At 60.6% G+C, this 24,023-nt stretch overlaps 1 protein-coding gene across 1 annotated transcript in view; it reads right to left on the bottom strand.

Moving 5' to 3' along the window:
- MUC5B (mucin 5B, oligomeric mucus/gel-forming) overlaps positions 1–18,208 on the bottom strand; it is a 37,685-nt gene extending 19,477 nt beyond the window's left edge. Inside the window, exons 1-30 of the mRNA XM_070488526.1 lie at positions 16,723–18,208; positions 14,182–14,253; positions 13,383–13,433; positions 12,766–13,027; positions 12,538–12,652; positions 12,302–12,392; positions 11,944–12,050; positions 10,639–10,840; positions 10,000–10,125; positions 9,755–9,872; positions 9,517–9,655; positions 9,099–9,212; positions 8,810–8,879; positions 8,207–8,344; positions 7,630–7,794; positions 7,169–7,263; positions 6,843–6,969; positions 6,322–6,577; positions 5,875–5,930; positions 5,637–5,737; positions 5,330–5,481; positions 4,695–4,833; positions 4,505–4,618; positions 3,322–3,501; positions 2,612–2,851; positions 1,492–1,648; positions 1,045–1,173; positions 751–895; positions 513–556; positions 232–429 (exon numbers count right to left, since the gene is read on the bottom strand). Coding sequence (XP_070344627.1) covers positions 232–429; positions 513–556; positions 751–895; positions 1,045–1,173; positions 1,492–1,648; positions 2,612–2,851; positions 3,322–3,501; positions 4,505–4,618; positions 4,695–4,833; positions 5,330–5,481; positions 5,637–5,737; positions 5,875–5,930; positions 6,322–6,577; positions 6,843–6,969; positions 7,169–7,263; positions 7,630–7,794; positions 8,207–8,344; positions 8,810–8,879; positions 9,099–9,212; positions 9,517–9,655; positions 9,755–9,872; positions 10,000–10,125; positions 10,639–10,840; positions 11,944–12,050; positions 12,302–12,392; positions 12,538–12,652; positions 12,766–13,027; positions 13,383–13,433; positions 14,182–14,253; positions 16,723–17,173 — 4,354 coding nt within the window. The 5' untranslated portion in view covers positions 17,174–18,208. The remainder of the gene's footprint in view (positions 1–231; positions 430–512; positions 557–750; positions 896–1,044; positions 1,174–1,491; positions 1,649–2,611; positions 2,852–3,321; positions 3,502–4,504; positions 4,619–4,694; positions 4,834–5,329; positions 5,482–5,636; positions 5,738–5,874; positions 5,931–6,321; positions 6,578–6,842; positions 6,970–7,168; positions 7,264–7,629; positions 7,795–8,206; positions 8,345–8,809; positions 8,880–9,098; positions 9,213–9,516; positions 9,656–9,754; positions 9,873–9,999; positions 10,126–10,638; positions 10,841–11,943; positions 12,051–12,301; positions 12,393–12,537; positions 12,653–12,765; positions 13,028–13,382; positions 13,434–14,181; positions 14,254–16,722) is intronic.
- Positions 18,209–24,023: the final 5,815 nt, after the last annotated feature.

Genomic DNA, 24,023 nt, shown 5'->3' with positions numbered 1-24,023 from the left:
GGGACCCCATCAGCTTCCTCTGCACCCTTGCCAGCCATGCCCAGGAGGAAGTGTGACATGTTGCCTCCCCCAGGGCTGGCCCCTCGGCCTCTGGGGGACCCTGGGCATCCCTTGTGCCCAGGATGCTTGCACCGAGCATCTGCAGGGTCTTCTCTTGTCAACCTGACCGTCACCCAGGGCCAGGGGCTGGGGAGAGTGAGGCAGGACCAGCGGTGCATCCGCCAGGCTCACCTGTCGTGGAGGGAGGGGCCGCGGTGGTGGTGAAGGTGAAGGGCGTCGTGGACAGAGTTCCGGGACATTCCACGACGCTCCGGATGATGGTTCCATTGTTTCCACAGATGGCGAGCAGGCAGGCACCCAGCCCATCGGTCGTGTTGTAGATGACCTCCTCATAGCCATAGGTCTTGCCCTCATAGGTGCACCTGCAGGCTTGGAGAGGGGCAGGGACAGGGCTCACTTGGAGCCCCCAGCCCCCAGCCCTCAACCCCCAGCCCAACCTAGCCCCTCCTTACCCTCGAGGCTATGTATGCACTGGATGCCATTAGGGGTGCATTCACTGGGAGGAGGAGAGACGAGCTGAGGGTCAGCAGGGCCCAGGCCAGGGTCCCCACCCAGCCCTGATCCCGCAGACCCGCCCTCCACTCTCCGCCCCCGCCCGCCCCTCTCCTCGGGACCTGCCCCCCACCCTCTACCCCTGCCCCATCCCCCGGGCCCGCCCCCATGCCCCCTACCCCAGCCAGCTGAACTCACCAGCTCTGGCAGTTCTCAGCCGTGGGGACCCTGGCGCCGACCTCGTGGTAGTTGCCGTCCTCGTCATAGCAGCCGCACTGGGCCACGCACTCCATTTCGTCCTCACTGAAGAAGGGTCTGCCGGGCGGGCACCGCGGGTAGCAGCCTGGGGCGGGCGCGGGCCGGAGCCGACTCACCCTCTCGGTCGTGCTGCCCGCGCGGCCGCCCCGTCTCTGCCCCCCCGTCCGCCGCCCCCGCCGCCCGAGCACCGTCCTGGGATGACAGGGTGGCTCCCCCGGGACGGCTTGGCCTCACCTTCCAGGCCGGGCAGGTCCACCAGGCAGTGCCCGCTGGGGTTCCGGCAGGTCCTCAGGCAGGGCGCCCCGCATGGCTCGTAGTGCCACTCGCACTCCCCGTGTGGGTTGTAGTAGTCGCAGAAGAGGGCTGGGCGCGGAGAAGAGGGGCTAAGGGCGCCTGCGGGCCTCGTCCCCCGGGCGTGGGCAGCGTGGCGGGGCCTGGGGTTTGGGGCCGGCCCTCGCGTGCGGTTTCATTTCTCAGCCCTGCGCTCAGAACTCCTGTCCCTCGCTGAGCCATTCCATTTGGGGCGACCTGTCCGCCTGGCGTTTACGCACACGGACGTGCGCGCGCAGCTGTAGTGCGCACGCGTGCACACGTGGGCGGTCTGGCCCCAGGGCCCGTGCGGCTCCGCCTCCCGGCCGCCCGCGCCCCCCCGTTCAGCACCACGGACAGAGCCCGACTCACGGCAGACGTCCGGGGACCGCCAGGACACGCACACGCCCACGTCGCGACAGGCCTGGGCGTAGGCGGCCACGGCCGTGCAGAAGCACTCGCAGTCGCCCCCCGAGTTGCAGGCGCACGCGTCGCTCACGCAGGCCTCGTAGTACTTGGTGGAGTCGACCTGAGGTCAGGGGGCGAGGGGCCGTTCAGCCAGGAGAGCCAGCAGGCCCCTGGGCCCCTGGACAGCCGTCTGCGCCTTAAACCCCACACCTGCGATCTGAGATGAGTGACTGCTGCCGGAGTCCGCCGCCCACCTGGACACTTCACTCCTGCCCCTGGTGTCCTCTGACCTCACCCCTGCCCGTCTCCCCCTGCCTCTGGTAGGTATCTCACTTAACTGTGGACCAGTCCCCCCGTGACTGCGTGGTGACCCTGTACTGACAAATGGGAGCTGCCCATCTCTTTGGGGAGGGGGGCAGTCCCCCAACCACACTCCTCCCTCCAGGGCAGCAGAGCCCAGAGTCGACCCAAGCCTCGCACTTGCCACCACAGACGGCACCATCTGAGCAGGGATGGCATGTCAGGCCCACATAGGACTTTCTGAGCCTTGTGCAGGGCACCCAGAGGGGTTGCGGGTGAGGGGGGTCGGGGCCTGGCACAGGTGCACCTGCATTAGCTGCAGGTCCTGGATCGCAAGACCGTGTTTGTGAGTGGGCCTTGGAGCCCTTGTTAAAATAACAAGAAGGATTTTGGGAAGAGTGTCTGAGCCTGATCACGGATCCTCTGTGCATGTGAGGCTGGGCTGGAGGCCCCGCTAAGGTTCCCGTCTGTGCCGGGGGCCAGCAGGTCAGAGGCGGGCAGTGGATCGGGGAGGTGACTCTGATGGCCTGTGGGGCTCGCAGCCCCGTTTCTGGGGGATGAGGCTGAGTGCGGTCAAGGAAAGCAGTGGGGACGCTCTGTGCCCGGACTATGGACCTGGGCTTCTGCCTGGTGGGAGGTTCAGATGGTGTGCCTTGGACGATGGTCAGGGTCACTACCCACTGTCCTCAGAGGCCCAGCCCAGGCCAGACCCAGCTCACACCAGGAGGGAAGGAGGCAGCCCAGGCCCTGCCCACCAAGTTCAGAGCCCCGCCCCTTGGCCCACCTGAGAACGGCAGGTGGCGAAGGTGGCGCTGTTGATGATGCTGCACTGCTTCTGGGCCCAGGACTTTCGGTACGGGTTGGCGGTGCAGGGGTCCTTGGAGGCTGGGGCATCCGGGCAGGACGGGGAGAACTTCCAGCTGTTGCCGAACTCCAGCGCGTTGCCCACCACGGACTGGCTCCGCGTGGTGAAGTCATTGATGGCGTTGTCGTCGAAGTTCCCACACAGCCCGCAGACCCTCCCCTGCAGATGCAGAGACAGATGGGGCACGGGGCATGGGGGGGCTGCAGCTGCAGGGGGCAGCCCGAGGGGGCAGCACAGAACCTGGCCCAGGACGGGTAGCTGTAGGGCACCCGGTTCCCCCCGGCAGCGCCCATGAACTTGCATGAGGATGGGGCACACAGAGGGTCCTGCAGTGGGCAGGTGGGCAGGCGAGCAGGTGGGTGAGCACCTGCTCCCCGGGAGAACCTCAGCCCAGCAGGTGTGGTATGCCGAGTGGGGAGAACAGAGCAAAGAGGGCTTTCCAGCCAGGACTCTGATGAACTGTTGGTTGATTGGGACCCAATATGCCCCTTTGCAGAACCCGACATTGTGTGTGTCCTCACCCCAGCCTTCAGCAGACCGTCAGCTGCCAGACAGTCCCTGTGGGGCCAGGTCTAGGAGTGGGGGCTCTGTCCAGGCCCGAGAGGGTCCCACAGCCCACCCACCCTTACCTTGTAATCCTGGCGCAGCCGGATGAACACGCTGGTCTTCCGGTCCCAGGACACGACCATGCCACTGCGGGTCTCGATGGTTAGGTAGATACCCATGTACCGGATCCTGTAGGGCAGGTCTCTGCCTGGCCCCCTTTGCACCACCTTGTAGGTGCCCTCGTGGAGGATCAGCTCATAGTTCTGCATGGACACAGGGGAGGTGGCTGTGGTAGGGGCCAGCTTTGGGGCCAGAGCCCACCCCGTTGCCCAGGGTAGGGGCTCCTTAGTGCTCAGGGGCCCCAGTCACGGGCCTGGTGTTAAGGCTGAGCAGGGCTCCTAACACAGTCCCCGAATGCAAGGTGAGAGGCTGGGCAGGATATGCTGGGAGTTGGGAGCCTGCATGGAAATTTGGGGGCCACAGGTGAGCAGAGGGAAGCAGAGGGCACAGACGAGGCTGTGGGAGCCCATACAGCCACCTCGGGCTCGCTCCGACCAAGGCCCTGCTCCTCTGCCCAGCGCTTCACCCCGTGCCACCCCCCACTCAGGCCACCCCTCATTCTCGCCTCCACTGTTGCCCGAGTGCTGCTGCCTTCCTCCTGCTCCTCCCCACCCTTCAGGGGAAATGCCCCCCACCCAGCCACTCTGCTCTCTGCCCTGGGAACGCTGATCTGCCTCTGCCGGAAGTGGGCATCTCCGGGTGTGGTGGGCTGAATAGAGGCCCCTCAAAAGATGTGTCCACCTCCTAACCCCTGGGCCCTGTGCCCTTATTTGGAAAAAGGGTCTTCACAGATGTAATTAAGTGAAGGATCTCAAGATGAGGTCATCCTGGATTTAGGGTGGGCCTAAATCCAATGACAGGTGTCCCCATAATGGAAGAGGAGAAAGGACACATGGAGAGAAGCCCGTGTGAAGACGGAGGCAAAGATTGGGGGGATGTGGCCCCAGGCCCAGGAATGAACATCTGCAGCCCCAGAAGCTGCGAGAGGCAGAAGGACCCTCCCCGGGAGCCTGTGAGGGAGCGCAGCCCTGAGACACCTGGATGTCAGAGTCCTGGCCTTGGAACCGTGAGAGAATCAATTTCTCTGATTTTAAGTCCCTGGGCTGTGGCCAGCTGTTAGGCGGCCCCAGGATATAACTCAGCTGGAGGGCCGGCCTGGGATGGGGTCGGCTGCAGAAGGAGAAGTTTCCCCATGGCGCCCCTCACCTCCAGGAAGAGCTTGATGGTCTTGGAGCAGGTGACGCCTGTGGTCCCACAGGGGACGTTCTCGGTGACGATGCGGAAAGTCCCGTTGGCTGTGCCATTGCCCCCACAGTGGTCCTGAGACAGGGAGAGTTGAGATGTGGGTCACAGCCGGCCAAACCTGGCCCTCAGGAGGGGAGAGAGGGCCGCCTACCTGGACCAGGGTGTACTCGCAGCTCCCTTCAAAGCTGTAGCGCTCGCCGTCGAAGGTGATGAAGTGGCCGTCCCCATAGGCCACGCAGGTGCCCAGGCAGGGCTGGTGGCTGCACTCCCACCTGCGGTTCCGGCACGTGCTGCGAGGTGAGGGGAGGACACGATGCTTATGGTGCAGGAGCCCACCCCACTCCGGGTCCCTGAGGCCAAGCCGGTCCCAGCTGTGACATGGACGGGGACTCAGCCCCTCCTCATAATAGGGGGATACGGGAGTACCCCTCCCACACTCATGAGGGGTCAAGTGAAGCAGTGAGCATGGGCTCATGGGGCCACCACCCGCCCGTGATGCTTCTGTCTTGAGGCTTCCCCAGCCCTTGGTGCCTGGGATGCAGGGCTCGTGGTCCTGGTGGCAGCTTTGACTGGCCGCCGCCACCCACTGGGCAGAGGAGGCCAGGCCCCTGGAGTACCTCCCAGAGGAGAAATGGGAGCACCTGGGGCTTTCCAAGGGGTAGAGGTAGCGCTAGGCCTCTGCTCCTCTCCTGCCCCCTGCAGAGGACCCCCTGGCCAAGGCCAGCTCAGGCCTGCTGTCCCTGTGGTCTCTGCCCACGCCCTCCCCTCTGCAGCCCCTCGACCCACCAGGTGTTACAGTCCACCCTGATGGTCTCCCCGGGCTTGTAGGTGGCCTCGTTGTGCAGACAGGGGCAGTCCTCCTCGGCCACGCATCCCCCGCTCCCGTCCGACACCAGTCCCGGGGGGCAGACGCAGCCGGACACGCAGTGGGTGCTGAACTGTGGGCAGGTGGGCACCGGTCAGCAGCCCGTCCCCTGCTGGGGCCCAGGGACACTGAGGGGAGGGGCGACTGCCCAACTTGGGGGTGCCCAGGCTTAGGGGAGGGTATGCCCTCAGGGCAGCGCCATGGCTGTGCCCTCCCCGGCCGACTCACGCAGTCCACGTCGAGCACATGGCAGCTCCTGAGGCACTCGGCCCCCGGCGTGCCCGCCGAGGCATTTGTGCAGTCCAGGTACAGCATGGGGGCCACGCACCCTGCAGAGGGACAGCACCTGGGAGGGGCCCTGGGGGTACAGCCGGGACCCCCACCCTGAGGCCAGCAGAAGCCCTTCCCCCGCCACCACGAGTGGGGCCCCAGGGTCCCAGGCAGAGCTCTGTTGGAGGGACGGTACCTGTACTCCTCTGTTCCTCTGCTCCCAGGCAGCTCAGCTTCCCACTCACACACGAGCTACGAGAGACGGATGACCCGGCCTGGGTCACTGCCCACTGCCCATGGACCCCACCCAGCTCTCGGCCAGCTTGGGCCCCCAGGACTCGTCTGAGGAGAGGACGGCGCCTGCTGCGGTGAGGCCACCAAGCCCATGGAGGCGCTCGAGTAAATGTACAGCACGCCAGCATGGCAGGGCAGCTTGGACACGAGGACGAGGATGCGGCCTCGGCTGGTGAAGGAGCCACAGGGAGGCGGTGGGGGGCACCCCAGGCTGGCCCCAGAGTGCAAGCCACCTGCCGTGCACACGCTGTGCCTTCCGTGGGCCCCGGGACCTCAGGACACCCTCCCAGGCCAGGGGAGGGAGTCCCTCTTTACAGAAGGGCAAAGGGCTGGCCCCACCTCCCCTTACCACACCACGCCGTCGTCATGCACAACCTCTCCTGGAGCCACCATGGAGCCACGGAAGTAGCAGGGACAGGCCTCAGCGGGCACACAGGTGCTGGTGTCATCCAGGAAGGTGCCTGAGGGGCAGGTGCAGCCATCCACGGGCACGAAAGCGATGCCGCAAGTGACGTCAGCCTGGCTCAGGCTGCGGCAGGTGGGCTGGCAGCTGTCCACCACATAGGTGTAGTTCTGGGACTTTGGGCAGCTGCTCATATACTTGGCTGCAAGGAGGGGGCGACACTGGGGTCAGTGGCTGAGTGGCCCTGTCTGGCCTCGATTTACCACATCCCAGCTGGGTTTGAAGCGGCCCAAGGCTCAGTTTCCCCCTCTGGACCCCGGGGATTGTAAGAGCACAAGGTTCTTGGCTGGACCGGAAGAGGAAGCACCAAGCTCTCCCTGAGAATGTGTCAGGGTTGCTGCCCCACTGGGGTTGCCAGCATCCCTCGCCCCTGCCTGGTGGAGCCGGGACAGCATGGGGGCACTCACTGCAGACGCCGTCCCTCCAGCCATGGAGCAGCACGCCCTTGGCGGCACAGGCCCACACATAGGAGGACAGAGCTGCACACATGCAGGCCTCGCTCTTCTCACAGTTGCATGTGTCGAACAGGCAGTTCTGGGGACGGGGACATGAGGGGGCCATCAGGGACCCCAGCCCACCAGGGTCCCGTCTCTCCCCATCCATCCTTCCCAGGACCCCCACCTGGGCTGAGAGCACCACCCCCGAGGAAAGCCCTCAGCACAGATGGACGGCGGTGGGTCCCCCTGAAGGGGCAGCCCCCCCGGCTCCAGCACCCGGCCCACCCGACTCTCACTGAGTGGAAGGGAGCAGGGTTGACGATGGAGTGGCAAGGCGAGAAGGCACCAGTAGGGTCAGTCAGCAGCGAGCACCAGTGCTGGGCGAAGTTCTCTGGGAGAGGGGAGGCAGGCGGGCTGACCATCACTGGCACAGCTCAGCAGCTGCTGGCCCACCTCGCTCCCCCTGCACCTGCCCACCCTCAACAGCCTCCGCTCCATACACATAGGCCTGTGGGGGCCCCTTGGCCCCGGGAAACTGAATTGGAATTTGAGGTTCACCCACTGTGCTGCGTGGGCGCTGCTTACGGGGCAGGAGGGCGCTCTTCTGGGAATTGGGCCTCACCCACGGTCCTTCTCACTGCATACACGCTTGGATATGGGGGTTCCCCCAGACCCACCCATCTCGGAGCCCTGCTCAGACTGGGAGCCCCCAGACTCAGACCCGGGGTAACCCGAGGGCACCCAGGGGTGGGGGTACCATTCTCCACGCTGAGGGAGCAGGGATCCTCGAAGCTGTTCTTGACATTGGGGCAGGCGGCCTGGGTCTTCCAGGTGTTGGCGAAGGCGGCGGCTGTGCCCTCCACCACGCCTCCAAGGATCCGGAAATCGTCGGCCTGGTTCTGGTTGAAGTTCCCACACAGGCCTGGGGGCCGGGGCCCCAGGTTGGGAGTGTGAGCTGGCTGTCCAGCTCGGCCGTGCTCCTCTCTACCCTGCAGTTCCCCCAGGCACCACTACAAGTCTGACTGACAGGAGCCCCAGCCTGGGGTTTTGGTTCCAGAACCATCTGCAGATAAGCCCTGGTGGGCATCAGCCCCTGGGTACACCCACCTGAGTGAGGGCTGCGTGGCTCCCTCTGTGTCCTCCTGGGCCACCTCCCTCTGGCCATGGGCCAGATATCGGGTGCCCTGGGTTGGTGCAGGGGTGTCTGGGAGCAGCTGCTTCCCCCATCCCCATCTCCTGCCAGACTGTGCCCATCCCCCTGCTCGCAGCCTGGAGTGGAATCTGGCTCCACCCTACTGCCCCCGGCCCTGTAAGCCCTGCCGGCTGAGACTCACCGCACATCTGGCCTCGGTAGGAGGGGTCCAGCCTGAGGTACACCTGCATGAGGGGCACCAGCTGCACCTGCAGCTGCAGCCCGAGGCCCGTCTGCACCAGGATGAAGAAGGATGAGGGCCTGAAGATGGTGATGTTGGCTGCAGGGCAGAGGGGTGGTCAGAGGCTGCATGGAGGCCAGGCCTGGCCAGACTGACCACTGACGTCTGAGCCCCTGTGCGCCCAGGACAGCCCGGCAGGCAGGGATAGGCCCATACAGGATGGACTGGGACGAGATAGGTGACTAGTGGACCTCGGTCACCCCCTGGGGACCTGGAGCCGGGCAAGAACTTGCGCGTGTGTGTGGGTCCTGAGTGACTGCTGACAGTCTCCAGGAGGCTGGCCACCACATGTGTTCAGCATGGGGTCCCTGAAGCAGCCTCGGTAGGACCACTGACATCCCCACTTTGCAGATGAGAAACCAACCATGGGTGTTCCGGAACTGCCCAAGGCCGCAAAGAGCTATCAAGGGCCCAGCCTGGCTCTGTGAAGGCTCTGGGAGGGGACTGTCACTCTGCAGGCACCCGCCTGGCTGCGCAGGCCCAGGTGTCCCAGGGGCCGTGTACCTGCTGACACGGGCAGCTGGGTGTAGATGGAGTTCATGAACACCCCGCCATTGGCCTGGATCTGGATGACCTGGAGAGGGGAGGCGGGGCCACAGTCAGTGTGTGGGGAGGTGGCCGGCTCACGGACTAGGGAATGCTGACCGCAGCCACCCCATCTAGAACCTTGAGCCTCCGCGTGGCTGGGAGGGGGGTGGTCCCTGGGCCCATGGGGTTTATGGAGGGAGCTGGAGCCCACCCTCCCCATCTCTGTCCCGTCGTCCCCACCCATCACCACATCCCTGCCTCTCACCGTGTCCCCACCACTGGTCATCTTGAGCGTCACCGTCTTGAGGCAGTTCTCGTTGTCTGTCAGGCCGCATTGCCGCAGCTCGGCCAGCACGGTGAAGCCGCTGTCTGCACATGTCTGATGAGGCAAAGCCCACCAGTGTGTTGGGGGACAGCTGGCCCCCAACACGGCAGAGAGGGTCTGCATGTGTGCATGTGTGTGTGTGTGTGTGTGGTGGAGGTAGACGGTGGCTCGTGGTGGCCTCTGGCACCTGCGGTGAACTCCAGGCAGCTTCCTTAGGGCCTGGGGCCCCTAAGCCCCCGTGAGTGTGAGCCCGGGGTTCCCTCTCAGGAAGGGAGGGGGCCACAGGGGCTTCACCCATTCTGGCGGCCATCATAGGGCCCTCTCCCGGGGCCTGCCGTCCACTGCCCGCGGGGCCCACCTTGGACAGGATGTAGCTGCAGTCTCCGTGCACGTTGTAGAGTTTCTCATCGTAGGTGGAAATGTGAGAGCCGCCCTGGACGTAGCAGGTGCCCGGGCACGGGAGGTCCTGGCACTGCCACACCCCACTGGAGCAGGTGCTGGTGGGGGGGACACCATGAGCAGAAGGGGCACCGTGAGGGGGAGGCGGACCCCACCCCATGCACCCCCACCCCATGCAGGGCCGGCCAGGGGCCTACCAGGAGCTGCAGCTTGTGGTGAAGGAGGCCCCCGGGGCGTAGGTGCGGCCGCTGTGGGTGCAGGAGCACTGCTCCAGGGGCAGGCAGCCCGCGTGGCTGACGTCGTCCAGCACCGTGCCTGGGAGAGTGTGAGCTGGTCAGCCGAGGCTGGGGCGGGTGTTGGGAACACAGTGACCAGAGGCAGCCATGGGGGTAGGGGCAAAGGCCCCGGGTGGAGACAGTCCCCATGGGCCCGGAGGACCTGCCTGGGGGGCAGAAGCAGCCGTCGACGCAGTGGTCCTCACAGAGCTGGGAGTGGTCGGGGTTGGAGCAGGTGTCCGTGCAGGGTGAGCCGCACTCCTGGTGCTGCAGGTCGAGAGGGCACGTCCGGGCTGCAGGGAATAGGCAGAGCTTGGCCCTCAGGAGGCCACCTAGACACCCGACAGGCGGGCAGACCACCTCTGCTTCCATCTCCCGTTTGCCACCAAGGGTCCCCAACTCCACAGCCGGGCCCAGGGAGCCCCTTGTTTTGGGAGCCAGGGCCCTGCTTGTCCTGGCCTCCAGCCGTCTTGGCGAGGCAGGAGGCGAGGGGAGCACACGGTCCTGTATCTCCTGGGACGGCCCTCTCATGCCCACCCGGGGTCTGGGGTGATCTCAGCTCACTGTGCCCAGGCCGGGTCCTCCCTCTGGGCCCCCAGACACCCCCAGGCCTTGCATATCGCCCTCTTCTCTCCAGCCCATCCTCTTGCTATGGGGCCCCCTGAGTAGCTCTGCCTGCCCTGTGTCCTCAGCCAGACCCAAGGGTCACCTCCCTCACCCCCTCCCCAGGGACCCAGCATGGGTGCGGGGCACAGGGCTCGCCCCCAGTATGGCTCCTGGCCCAGGCCCTGGTGGGGGACACTCACGGCAGAGGTCAGGGCCCCTCCAGTTCTGTGGCTGGCCCCCTGCGTGGGTACACTGGCGGGAGTACTCAGCGAAGGTGGCACATGGGCAGGTAGGGCAGCGGCACAGGTCCTGGGTGCACGCAGCCACATACACGTCGGCGTCCACCAGCCCATGGCACTGGGCAAAGGCCAGGCCCAGCAGGGTGCGGCGGCAGATGCCCTCCTGGGGAGCACAGAAGCTGAGTACCCTCTGCCCTCCATGCGAGATCCTGCAGGGACCCTGGCCCTGCAGCCCTCACCCCGGCCAGGGAGCCTCTTCTTCCTCTTGAGGTTCCTTCCATTCACCCATCCGTCCATCATCTACCCATTCACCCATCCATCTGTCCATCCCTCCATCTCTCCATTCATCCCTCCCTGCCTCCATCTATCCATCCATTCCTCCATCTATCCATCCCTCCATCCATCTATCCATTCCTCCATCTGTTCATCTACCCATCCATCCATCTATCCCTCCATCCATCTGTCCAGCCAGCCAGCCAGCCAGCGCTCCATCCATCTGTCCATCCCTCCCTCCCATCCATCCATCCATCCATCCATCCAGTCAACCACTATGGACTTGCCATGCTGGGTGCAGAACTCTGCTTGGCTCTGGGCAGTGACCTATGACCCTGGAGTGCCCCCCCACCCCAGGGTTCCAGGACACTCCTGCCCACGGTGTCAACACCCAGGAAAGGTACAGACTCCGCCCCTGGAGGCAGCTCAGAGCAGGGGGAGGCGGAGGCACTGGTCCACTCTCAGGCAGCCCCAGCAGGGTCAGTGCCAGCTGTTGGTGAACGTCCTCCCTCCCAACCCCCTGGCCAGCTGTGGGTGGGCCACAGCTCCACCTCCTGATTTCAGGCTCAAGGATTCTGCCGGTTTGGGGGGATCCTGGAGCCTCCAGGCCACTTCCAAAGGTGGGGTCCTCTCAGCTCATTGGAAGGGCTTTCCTGCCCTGGGCCCCCTGAGTGCCCACTCTTGGCGAGACTGTGTGTGTGGGCATGGATTTGCACATGCAGATGGGCACACATGCAGCACAAGGCACACACGTTCTTACAAGTGCATCGCCCACATGCTGAGAACATGTGGCAGTGGCACACACGTGGAGGTTGGTGGGCACAGGGAGCGCCTGGAGAGTGGAGGCTGGATCCTCCGCCGCCTGGGACTAGGAGGCCCTCTCTCACCTGGACAACCGAGGCTACGCCCCCAGCAGGGTGAGTCCCCCCCCTGCTGTCCCCACACCTGGGGGAGAGGGGCTGAGGGGGAGCTGGATCCCTGAGAGGCGCTCACCTCGTCTGTGCAGTTGTCGGCTGGGGAGGGCAGGGGGTCCTGGCACTGCTCCATGGGCCCGTCCAGCTTCTGCAGGTTCCCGAACTGTAGAGGGGTCAGCCTGGTGTCTGTGGAGAAGAGGCGCTCTGTGTGGGTGCTGAGGGGCTCTGGAGGCAGTGCGGGGCGTGGCTGCCAGGGGAACCCCTGCCCATGCCAGGACCCCTGAAACTTCCTGTGGGCATTGCTGGGTTGAGCATTGCATCCACTCTGACTTGCTCTCTGCCCAGGGCCCGGAAGAAGCCACCCCCCATTCTGCCCCTCCCAGCCTCCCAGGGACTGTCCAGCCCTCAGCCACACCCTGACCCCGGGCGGCACTCACTGTGGGCGTAGAACTCATTGATGGCCGGCAGCCCGTTGAAGTCCCCACATAGGCCGCACGTCTGGTTGGCATACTTGGGGTCCAGCTCCAGCTAGGGACAGGGGAGGGGTAGCTCCAGCCTCTGCCAGCCTGGCAGGACCCCGTGTCCACTGACCCCGGGGGCTGCGAGGCTCTCCCCCTGCCTGCCTGTGGGGGCTCCCCAGATAGGTGGGGAGGGGCTTGGGGGGCATCCTCACCAGGGCACTGTCCTCCCCATTCCACATGAAGGTCAGCACCAGCCGGACGTTGACTTTGACGTAGACGCTGCTCTGCTCCACCAGGAGGCCAGCACGGCTGTAGGGCAGCTCCTCCCTGGGACAGAAAGTTCTGGTCCTCCCACAGCGGGGGTGTGGGGTGGGGTCCAGTGCTGGCTGTGAACCCCGTGCCCACCCTAGTGTCCTGGCTCCTGCCAGCCCCCGACTCACTGTTGCCCATTGATGAGGATGGAGCCGTTGGAGATCTCCAGGACCAGCCCCTGGGTCTTGAGGACAAGATGGGTGATGGTGGGCTTGGAGCCGGCCAGGCCACGGCGGAGCTGGATGTTGAAGTCCTCGTAGGCCGCCCCGCAGTGTGCGGAGAAGACGTAGTTGCAGAGGCCGGGGAAGCGGAAGACATCGCCGTCGAAGGTCTTGTAGTGGAAGTCTCCCCAGGTGCTGCACACCCGCCCGTTGTGCGCTGGGTTCACAGCTGTGGGAAGTGCATTGTGGGGTCCCTGCTGGATGCCACCGCCCATGTCCAGCTGCCCATGGGCCACCTTCCTCGGGACGAGGCACCCGATTTGGGAAAGGGGAGCTCACCCATCCTCTATTGGACACACCTGCCTTGCTCCCCCTCAGCTCCTCTGATTCTCTCTGAGACCCCTGACAGCCTGCCCAGCACCCCAGAGTCAGCCAGCAGGAGAACTGTCCACAGGGAAGGCTCCTGCCTGGGCCCAAGGTTGTCCAGCTGCCTGGCTGCCCCACACTGTGCCAGCTTTAATCCAGATGTGTGACCCCACGGGAAACACCCCTGCCCCCGTCGGCAGTGGGTGGTGTCCACTTACGGCTCATGGTGGGAAAGACAGTGATGGGTGGGATGAAGATCATCTGCTGGGCTGCAGAGAAAGCCAGGTCACAGGGGACTCAGCCAGGCAGGGAGAGCCGGGGACACCCCTTCCTCGGACCCTCACCTCCTCACTGGCCACCCTGGGGCAGCAGGGAGCCCCACGCCAGGGCCTGACACAGCCTCTCCCCTGCTGGACGCTCCCTGTCTGTCGGAGACCTGCTCCTACGCTGGGCTTTTCCGTGCCCCGAGGGTGTGTGTGTGCATGTGTGTGAGGGTGAGTATGTTGGTGTGTGCACATGCATGCAAGTGTGAGTATGTGCACACATGTGTGAATGAATGTGAGAGATTTATGTGACTGTGTTCACTGTGTGTGTGTGCACATGTGTGTACCCATGTGTGTGAGTGTGACTGCACACACATTTGTGGGTATGAGAGCGTGTGTACATGCATATGAGTGTGAGCATGAGAGTGCACACACAAGTGTGTGAATGTGTGTGAGCACTTTGTGGGTGTGTGGCACATGCATGTGACCATGAACATGTGCCTACACATGTGAGTGTGAACATATGCGTGCACTCGTGTGAGTGTGGGTGAGCAGGTGAGCCTCACTGCTCTGCACCTTAGTATTTTTGCCCCCCTACCCCCGCCACCTCTGCTGTGCCTTCCCTTGGGCAGATGGGATCAGGATGGTCTGTGTGACACATGGCTGATCTGGAGAGGACTCTGTCCCCGCATCCCGCCTGGGGCCCCTTCCACTTGCTCCAGAAGCCCCGCCGCCCAGATCCTGGGCCGCGTACCAAAGGCCTCCCTCTGACCATCCATGGCAGCCTCTGCACCTGCCCAGCTCAGTTCCTCGCCGCCCTGGGTCTCTGTGGGAAGAGGGGACAGGAGTCGTGAGAAGTGGACACGTGAAGGCTCAGGCCTCCCGTCACCCAGCATGATAGAGAGCAAGGCCCCCGCTGGGATGGAAGGTTCTGGCAGAGGGCTGCAGCTGTTGAGCAGCCTTGCGCTGATGCGCAGACCACCAGCCTCCCCATCCACGAATTCAGGGTGGGGCCTCATTGCACTGTGATGGGGAAGTCGTGCAGTTGGCTCAGGGCAGGAGAGTGGAATGAGGAAAAGGTGTTGGCCCCTGACCACCACAGGGAGAGGGCTCAGCCCCATCCCATGTGTCCCTCGGAGGACAAAGACCCGCTTTGTTGGGGAGAGGGACAAACGCACCCGGGGAGGGTTCTGGGCGTGACTTAGCAGAAAACCAAGACCAGAGCCAGCTCTGCATTAGAACCATCAATCATGGCAGGTGGGAGGCCTGGGGCCCTGGTGCTGGGACAGCCGACCCAGATCACCTGTGTGTCCACCGCCTCCAGGCAGGGCCTTATCCGCCAGCCTGACCGTGGCCCGAGCCAGGCACTCCCCTCCAGTGGCCAAGCTCCCATGACCTCTCACTGCCTCGGTGGACAGGACTGAGCCCCCAGGTCCCTCTCTGCTGAGTTCGGGCTGGGGCATCCCCCGTTACGTCGCCCTGGAATTCCTTCCTCATATCTGCCAGGCGTCTCCATGCTCAACCCAAGCCTACACTTTGTGGGGAGTGGGATATGGGGCCCCCAATGTCCCGATGTCCCTGGTGGGGCCGGCGCTCGACGAGGGGTGCTGGGCCTGCTCTGCAGCCGCCAAGGCAGGCTCTGCTTCCTGTTTGACTTTCCCAGCTGGGACCCGTAACACTTGGAAACCGCAGGGACTGGCCCGGCATTTCTCTCTCCTCTCCAGCCCCGGTTGACTGCATTTTCCAGAAGCACGGCCATTCCCTCTTACCACTCCTGCCCCTGGACCCGCAACCCCTCCCGCCTGTGCCTGGCCAGGGCTGTCCGCTGCCAGCTGCTGGCCCCACACCACCATCAAGAAACCAGAGGGTTTCACATGGATGCAGGGCGCACGGCACCCACTCCTCTCCATCCCGGGCCCAGTCTCCATGAGAACTGACTCAATACAGGGCCCTCCTTGGGCCAGGCGACCGGCCCAGTGAACCTGGGTCTCCATCAGTCGCCCAGAGAAATGCCCGGCGCCGACCATGTCATCACACTGCGGTCTGGTGCACAACCTCCCCTGAAATGAAATCCCTCGTCTCGGGGCCCACTCTCACCCATCCCTGAGCGGGGCTCCGGGCCTGGGGACACCCGCCTGCCATGGTGCACATGTCTTGTTGTGACAAGATGCACCTTCACAGAAGGATTTGTCCCCAACAAGAGGGAAGGGAGTGCAGGATGAGGTGGGCTCACAGGCAGACCCACCGCTCAAATGCATGGAGCCGAGGACAGCCCGGCCCAGAAGTGCCCAGAGGAGCCCGGCTGAGCGGGCACACGGCTGTGCAAACCGGCAAACCAGCATTCCAAACTGCTCAGCAGGTGGGGAGGTCACTGCGCCAGGTGGCGTCCCACGATGTGCCCACCCCCCCCGCCCCAGCCCCGGGAAGTGCTGTAGGAAAGCCCCCCTCACCTTCCAGCCCACTCGGCCCCCAAGCAAGGGGACTGGGCGGAGGGTCTGGGAGACAATCTCTCCCCTCCACTGCCTCCTGTTCACAGATGGAGAGAGCCTCTGGGGCGCCTGCCCACCCAGACCCCCAATCCCCGGTGAGGCCCCAGTGGGGGCGCCTTGCGGGAGCAGAGCGTGGGCCAGGGAAGGGTGGGGCAGGCTCTCGTGGCCAGGTCCCCTGGCCGGCTCTGCCAAATGCCACCAAGGCAGCCCCTGGGGCCGCATCTTTCATGTTGACAGTAAGTATTAGGGCTCCTGGCGCTTCCCTGCGATGCTAACTGCCTCGGGGCCTGAGGGATGACAGACAAGATGGACAGGTGGAGGCTGCGGAGAAAGGCCGGGCCGCAAGCATGGCATGATGAGCACTGGTGGGCTCAATGTGGCTCCCTGCTGCCAGGCAGGGTGCACACCTGTTCGCCCCGTGCAGCCCTATTTCCAGGAGGTATTTCCGAGCCGCCGACGGGGCTTTCCTGTCACTCCAGGCCAGCCATGGAGGACAGGATGGAGAAGGCTCAGCCCCCATCTGGGCAGGGACCTGTGCTGGGGGCTGTCCCTGCCTCTGATATGGGGACCTCATGGCCACCTCACCCAGCGCCCACCCCATCCCATCTCCGAGGCCAAGTCCCTCTTGGTGGTTTCCCCAGGGGGTCACGCCTTCTCCAACAAAGGCTGAGAGCCCCGGCACCGGGCGTCCCGGGGTGTGCAGGGCCCATCAGGACACACTGTCCATTCTCAACAGGAGAAACCCCTAGGCGTGTGGCCTGCAGAGACCGTCCCCACCTCGACGATGGAACCGGGGTCGGCCTTACCTGCCTTCTGCACCAAGAGCAGGGCCGCCAGGGCCCACGCCAGCACCCGGCACCCTCTGGGGACACCCATCCCGGGGGCTGGCATGGTGGGCGGGAGGTGAGGAGGGAGTGGGGCGAGGTGCTGGCTCCCCTGGGGGCCCTGGGGCTTAAGTAGCAGGAAGCCTTGGCCCTGTGCCTGGCTCCTGGGCCATGCAGGGCGCTGTCCTCTCCCCGGCGCCAGCCACGTGTGTTTACTCTCGGGGAGGGGCCATGGCAGGAAAGAGCCCTGAGGAGGAAGGATTTGTGGCTCTGGGCCCCAGAGATGCAGGACCCCTTCCCCCCAGCAGCTTCTGAGAATCAGAAGGGAGGAGGTACAGGCCCTTCTGCCTGAGCCAGGAGGGTGGTGCTGGCGGCCCATTCTAGATGGCAAAGCCCCTACAAAGCAGGGCAGCCTCGGACCACCTGGGGTCATGCCTCGCTGCAGCCCTCTCGCTGAAGAGGGAGGGTGGTCAGCAAACCGCCTCACTCTTGGCCCCTGTGTCCAGCTCCTCCTGGGAGCCCGATTGAGGCTGAGAGGTGGGATCGAAGAGGGGAGCCGACCGTGGCTCTGGGGGAGCTGGCCAGAGGTGCTCAGCACCCGTCCCGAGGAGTGGGGAGGGGGCCATGAGGCTGCGAGGTCATTGCTGGGCCTGGCAAGCAGGGGCCCGTATGGCCATGTGTAGTGCGGGGTGCTGGTCTACAGGGCATGTGAGGGTCTGGCGAGGAGGTTCCGTGCCCGGAGACCCCAGCTGTGCAGAGAAGTGCCCCTGCAGGTCTCTGGGCTCCTCTCTGTCACCAAGTTCAAGGGGAAACCAAGGCCCTGAGGCTGCCGTCAGCCTATCTTCTTTTCCCTCCATCACTCGCTGGGTTGCTGGCGTCCTTACTCAAAACCGGAGCATGACTGAGAACAACCTGCAGGACGCCCGGGGGGATGTGCGGGGTCGCATGGCTGTAACCAGCTCCCGTGGGCACGGGCAGTTTCCGGGGATAAACAGCAGGGAGCCCCTGGGACTCTTCTGCCTCTGTGTTTCGGAGGATGAATTTGTAGATGCAGAATTTCTGAGGCAAAAGGAAAACCCGTCTTAAAAGCTTTGGCACATTTTGCTGACTGTCACCCCTCAGCGTGGCCAGTGGCCCCACAGGCCACATGTGTCCAGAGACCCGCAGGGGCCCGGACCTGCTTTCTATCTTGGATCCTGGTGTCTTAGGAGCAGGATGGCCCTGCATGGTGCTGGTGCATGTTCCCCGGCATGGAGATTCCTGCTGCGTCTGCGGCCCTGCAAACCTTGGCCCTGGGCTGGGGGCAGGAGACATGGAGGTCTCAGCCGGCGGAACCACTCCCTGTGCACTTCCGGGACCCCAGGGGTGGGTGCTAAGGCCACCTGCCAGCTCCCCCCTGTCCTCGCTGTCATTTCCAAGGTTGAAGGTTCCTGAGGTTGGGTCATCGGGGTCCCCAAAGTTCTCTTTCATATCCAGCCTCCTCATCCGCAGTGCAGAAGGGGGCAGCTGGAGGGCCTCTGAAGGGGGGCTGGGCTGGGGGACCGCAAAGGATGGGCCTGGAGGGTGGGCTGGAGCCCCTGAATGGCCCTCCTGTGCTCTTGAGCTGTGACTGTGCCTGGGCCCGACAGCCCCTGCCCTTCTTGGCCTTCCTGCCATTGCTCCAGGCACAGGCTGGGCAGACAGCTGGAGCTCAAGAATGCCTTGGCACCTCGTCCTCCTGTGGGTGGGGAGTGCACGCTGCCTGGACCAGCAGCTCCTCCACCAGGAGGAAGGAAGTGGGGGCATCTTTGGATCCTCCACCTGAGGCCTCTGGGGTGGCCAGACATGGGCAGCACCCTGAAGCCCTCAGAGGGCCCTGCCAGCCCCATTCGGGGCAGCCCTCACCCCTTGCACACACGAGCAGTCCTGGGCACTGAGGTCTCAGGGCTCAAATGTACATTATCTCTTCAGGGCATCATCCACCCCTGCCCCCCATCCCCACCTTGAAGGAGACTCCCTGTGTGCAGGGGCTTTGCCCATCTGTGCACAGCTGCACGCGGCAGGCACTCAGTCAATGCAGAGTGAGTGAGGCGTGAACCCACAGCACCATGGCTCAGAGGCTGCCCGAGTCCTTCCCCTGAGCACATCCTCGGGCAGTGACGGCAGTGGGGCCGTCAGGGTCCCAGCGATTGGGACATCCCGGATGTGGCCTGGGCCCAGCCTGTTTGCTCAGCACGTTTACCTCTTCACAGATGAGGGAGCCGAGGGAAGCACTGCCGGGAAGGAGGGCTGGGCCAGCGGCCTCCTGGGGCTCGGGGAGGGCTCCACCAAGGATGGTGCCAGGAGCCTGCCCCGCAGGGACACGCCCTGTCCCTCATTCAGCCCATGGAGCCCAGAGGGCAGCCGGGACAGGGACAGCACTGGCCCACTGAAAGCCCAGAGTGGGATGTGATCCCACCTGTGGACAGAGACCCCTGACTACACGGAGCCCAGAAGCCGACTGCCCCAGCTCTTCCCCTCATCCTGGTGGACACCACTCACAGGCTTGGAGAGTGCCGGGGGTCATCTAGCAAGACCAGGGAGCCCTTCTCAGCTCACGCCCCTTGTCTCCCACCACAGCAGTGGAGATTTGAGGATGAGGGTCCCGGGATGCATCAAACCCCAGGCGTTTACTGGGCGCTGGCTGTTTGCCCCGCTCCACCTCGGGCACCAGGGAGGGTCCAGGAGGATCAGGGCATGGCCCTGGGCTGGCCGGATGGTGGGACCTTCTACCCTGCTGCCTCCTGCCCCAGAGGGCTGTGTCGCCCTGGCAGGTGGGAAACCATGGGGGTCCTGGCAGCCCAGGTCTGTGTCCCGAGGGGCTCAGACTCTCTGTGAGCTGAGGGGCCCAGTGGTGTGCCAAGTGGGCTGTGAGCCGGACAGGCCCAGGCCTGGGTGGTCCAGGTTGGGATGGTTGTCCAGGCAGGGAAGCACTCAGGCCCCACGTGTGGGTGACAAGCCCTCTGTCCTGGGCTTTGAGATGGCTGGGCCTCATTCCTGCCCCACACACTCAGGGCTTTTCCAGTGAGACTCAGGGGACCAGCCTGGTCCAAAAGAAGCAAGTGGAGGACACATAGGGTCATCATGGTCCCCCAGTCCCCCAGCTTGTCTGACAAACATGACCAAGCTCTCCACCCCATGTTGGACATGTGGGGTGCAGAGAGGTGGCTGTGGCAGCCCCTCTGGGGAGGAGCGAAGCTGTGGGGGGACAGGCAGGCCATGCTCCACTTGGGCACCCGGTCCCCGGAGCTGTGCCCACTGTGAGGAGGGCGGTGCCCATTCCCCCAACCCTGCTCCCAGGTTCAAAAATGTGGAAACCCTCCCCCAGGATGCCTGGCCCCATGTGAGGACCCCTGCAATGTCTCCTACTTTTTCCTCGTCTTCACACAGGTCCCTTGCCTTCCCTGTTTCCTCTCCCTCCCTCCTTCTCTCCCTCCATCCTCCTTCCCTCCTTCCTTTCTTCCTTCTAGCAAATTCTGATGAGCCCTGAGTAGTACTTCCCTGGGCAGTGGGGGTCACCATGGACAAGGAGGACAAAGTTCCTCCTCCTCCAGAGCTTACAATGCACATGCCCAGTTGGGGCAGCATCGAGAGCCGTGAAGGAGCCAAAGAGAGGATGGCTCTGTGTGGGGCGGGGGCGACAGCTGAGAGGAAGGAAGGGCCAGCCACAGCCTTCTGCAAACTAGGGGAACAGCTTCATCAGAGAGGGGACAGCACGTGCAAAGACCCTGGGGCAGGGATGGACATGGCCCGTTGGAGGGTCCCTGATGTGACTGGGACTGGGGCACAGGGAGAAGGGGCTGGGGGGACAAGGTGAGATTAGGGGAGGGGCTTGGGTTTACTCTCAATTTGGGGGCATGGGGGGTGTTGGAGCATTTAAAGCAGAGAAACCATAGGGGATGACTTTTTTTTTTAAATAGTGAAATGTACATAACATAAAATTTACCATTTTAATCATTTTTTAGTGTACGTCAAGTGGCATTAAGTACGTTCATGGTGTTGTGCAACCGTCGCCACCATGCATCTCTGTGACTTTTTTATCATTTCAGAGACTCTGTCCCCATTAAACCCTAACTCCCCACACCCCTCCCCCAGCTCCCGTCTATGAATTGGACTATTCTAGGGATCTCATATGAATGGGATCTTATGTGTTTATCCATCTGTGTGTGGCTTTTTCACTGAGCACTGTCCTCATGAAAATCCATGTGGTAGCATGTGTCAGGATTTCCTTCCTTTTCAAGGCTGAATAACACTCCATTGTGTGGATGAACCACAACTTGTTTATCCAGTCATCCGTTGACAGACATTTGGGCTGTTTTCACCTCCTGGCTGTCGTGAATAGTTCTGCTGTGGACACGGGTGGACAAATACCTGTTTGAGTCCCCGCTTTCACTTCCTTTGGGTGTATACCTAGGAGCCGAATGACTGGATCATATCGTAGTTCTATGTTCAACTTTTTGAGGAGCCACCAAACCATTTCCCACAATTACTGCAGCATTTTACCTTCCCACCAACAGTGCACGAAGGTGGGCTTCCGGGGAAGACCCTCGTCTGGGTTGCAGTCTGCGACTTCCTGCAAAGTTGGCAGTGCGCGGGATCTCTCAGGAGCCTTTTCTGTAAGGGGCTCATCCCATTCTCGAGGGATCCACTCTCATCACATAAGCACCTCCCAAAGGCCCCACCTCCTAATACCGTCACCTGTGGGGGTTAGGGTTTTAACATATGGATTTGGAGGGACATATTCAGATCATATCAAGCCTAAACAGTTTTTTGGTGGAATTTTTAGAGTTTTCTACATACACGATCACGTCATTTGTGACCAGGGACAGTTTTCCTTCTTTTCCAATCTGAATGCTTTTTATATCTTTTTCCTTTCTAACTGCCCTGGCTAGAACTTCCAGGACTGTGTGGAAGACAAGTGGTGAACGAGGGCATCGTTGCCTTGTTCCCGATCATAGAGGAAAAGCTTTCATCTCCCACCGGTGAGTATGATGTTAGCTGTGGGCTTGTCGAATATGGCCTCTATTAGGTTGAGATAGTTTCCTTCTACTCCTAGTTTGTTGAGTGTTTTTTTTTTTTTTTTATCACGAAAGGGTGTCGAATTTTGGCAAGTTCTTTTTCTGCATCAACTGAGATCATCATGTAGGTATTCCTCCCTTCCTGGGGTGAGTGGTTGATTTTTCTATGTTGAGCCATCCTTGCATTCCAGGAATAAATCCCACTCGGTCATGGTGTATGATCCTTTTACTATGCTTCTGAATTGGTTTGTTAGTATTTTGTTGAGGACTTTTGCATCAATATTCATAATGGATACTGGTCTGTAGTCTTCTTGTAGAGACTTTGTCTGGCTTTGGTGTCAGGTAATGATGGCCTCGTGGAATGAGTTAGTAAGTGTTCCCTTCTCTACAGTTTTTTGGGAGAGTTTGAGAAATACTGGTATTATTTCTTCTTTAAATGTTTGGTAGAACTCACCAGTGATGCCCTCTGGTCCTGGGCTTTTCTTTGTTGAGAGGGTTTTGATTACTGTTTCAATCTCCTTACTAGTTATCAGTCTATTCAGTTTGTCTATTTCTTCCTGAGTCAGTTTTGTTCGATTGTGTATTTGCAGGAATTTGTCCATTTCTTGTAGGTTATCAAATTTGATGGCATAAAATTGCTCTTAGTACTCTCTTATAATCATATTTATTTCTATAAAATCGATAGTAATATTCCTTTCATTTCTGGTTTTAGTAATTTGAGTCTTCTCTCTTTTTTTCTTAGTTCTTCTAGCTAAATGTTTGTCAATTTTGTTGATTTTTATAGTAACAGCTTTATTATGAACTTGACTTCCCATACAAAGTTAGAATGTCAATTATACTTAAAATTAATCCATTTAAAGGTTTAAGTATCATATCATAGATATGCACTATCTGAAATTCCAGAAGGTATTTAAAAAGGTAACAGATCTTTGGACAGATGGAAGAACCAACTTTTGGTTTGCTTGGTTTTCTCTATTGTTTTTCATTCTCTATTTTATTTATCTCTGCTCTATACTTTATTATTTCCTTCCTTTTGCTAGCTTTGGGTTTAGTTTTCTCTTCTTTTTCTAGTTCCTTAAAATGTATAGTTAGGTTAGTGACTTGACGTCTTTCTTCTTTTTAAATGTAGGTATTTACAGTTATAAATTTTCCTCTTAGCACTCCCTTTGCTGAATCTCATAAATGTTGGTACTTTATGTTTGTGTTTTCATTTATCTCTAAGTATTTCTTAATTTTTTCTTTGACCTATTGGTTGTGTAAAAGCATGTTATTTAATTTCCACATATTTGTGAATTTTATTGTTTTCCTTCTATTATTGATTTGAAGCTTCATTCCTTTGCAGTTGAAAAAGACACTTCGTATGAATTTAACCTTTTAAAATTTATGAAACTTGTTTGGGAGCATAGAATAGCCTGGAGACTATTCCATCTGCCCTTGAGAAAAATGTACATTCTGCTGTTGTTATGTGGAGGGTTCTGTCTCTGTGTGTTAGGTCTAGTTGGTTTATAGTGTTGCTCAAGTCTTCGATTTCCTTATTGATCTTCTGACTGGTTGGTCTATCCATTATTGAAAGTGGGGCATCGAAGTCTCCAACTATTATTGGAGAACTCTCTCACTCTTCAATTCTGTCAACGTTTGCTTTACATATTTTGGGCTATGTTGTTTGGTGCATATATGTTTACAATTGCTATATTTTCTTGTTGAATTGACTCTTTTATCAATAAATAATATCCTTCTTTAATAATCAATAAATAATATCCTATCTTCTAAAATCCATTTTGTCTGGTATTAGTGTAGCCACTTTAGTTCTCTTTTGGTTGCTATTTGCTTGGACTATCTTTTTCCAGCCTTTCACTTTCAACCCATATATGTCTTTAGTTCTAAAGTGAGTCTCTTGTAGACAGCATATAGTTGGATTTTTTTATCCATTCTGCCCATCTCTGTCTTTTGAATAAAGAGTTTAAATCCATTTACATTTAAAGTAATTACTGACAGGGATGGACTTACCTCTGCCATTTTGCTATTTGCTTTCTGTGTGTCTTCTAGATTTTTTGCTCCTCATTTCTCCCATTACTGCCTTCTTTTGTGTTTAGTCGATTGCTTGTAGTGACAAATTTTGATTCCCTTCTCATTTCCTTTTGTGTATATTCTATAGATACTTTCTTTGTGCTTACCATGGGATAGCATATAATACCCCAATGTTATAACAGTCTAATTAAATTGATACCAACTTAACTTCAGTTGCAA

Source organism: Equus asinus, chromosome 17, assembly GCF_041296235.1.
Source record: "Equus asinus isolate D_3611 breed Donkey chromosome 17, EquAss-T2T_v2, whole genome shotgun sequence".
Lineage (NCBI taxonomy): Eukaryota > Metazoa > Chordata > Mammalia > Perissodactyla > Equidae > Equus > Equus asinus.
The sequence above is the reverse complement of the archived record's forward strand: the minus strand, read 5'-3'. Positions and strand labels throughout refer to the sequence as shown.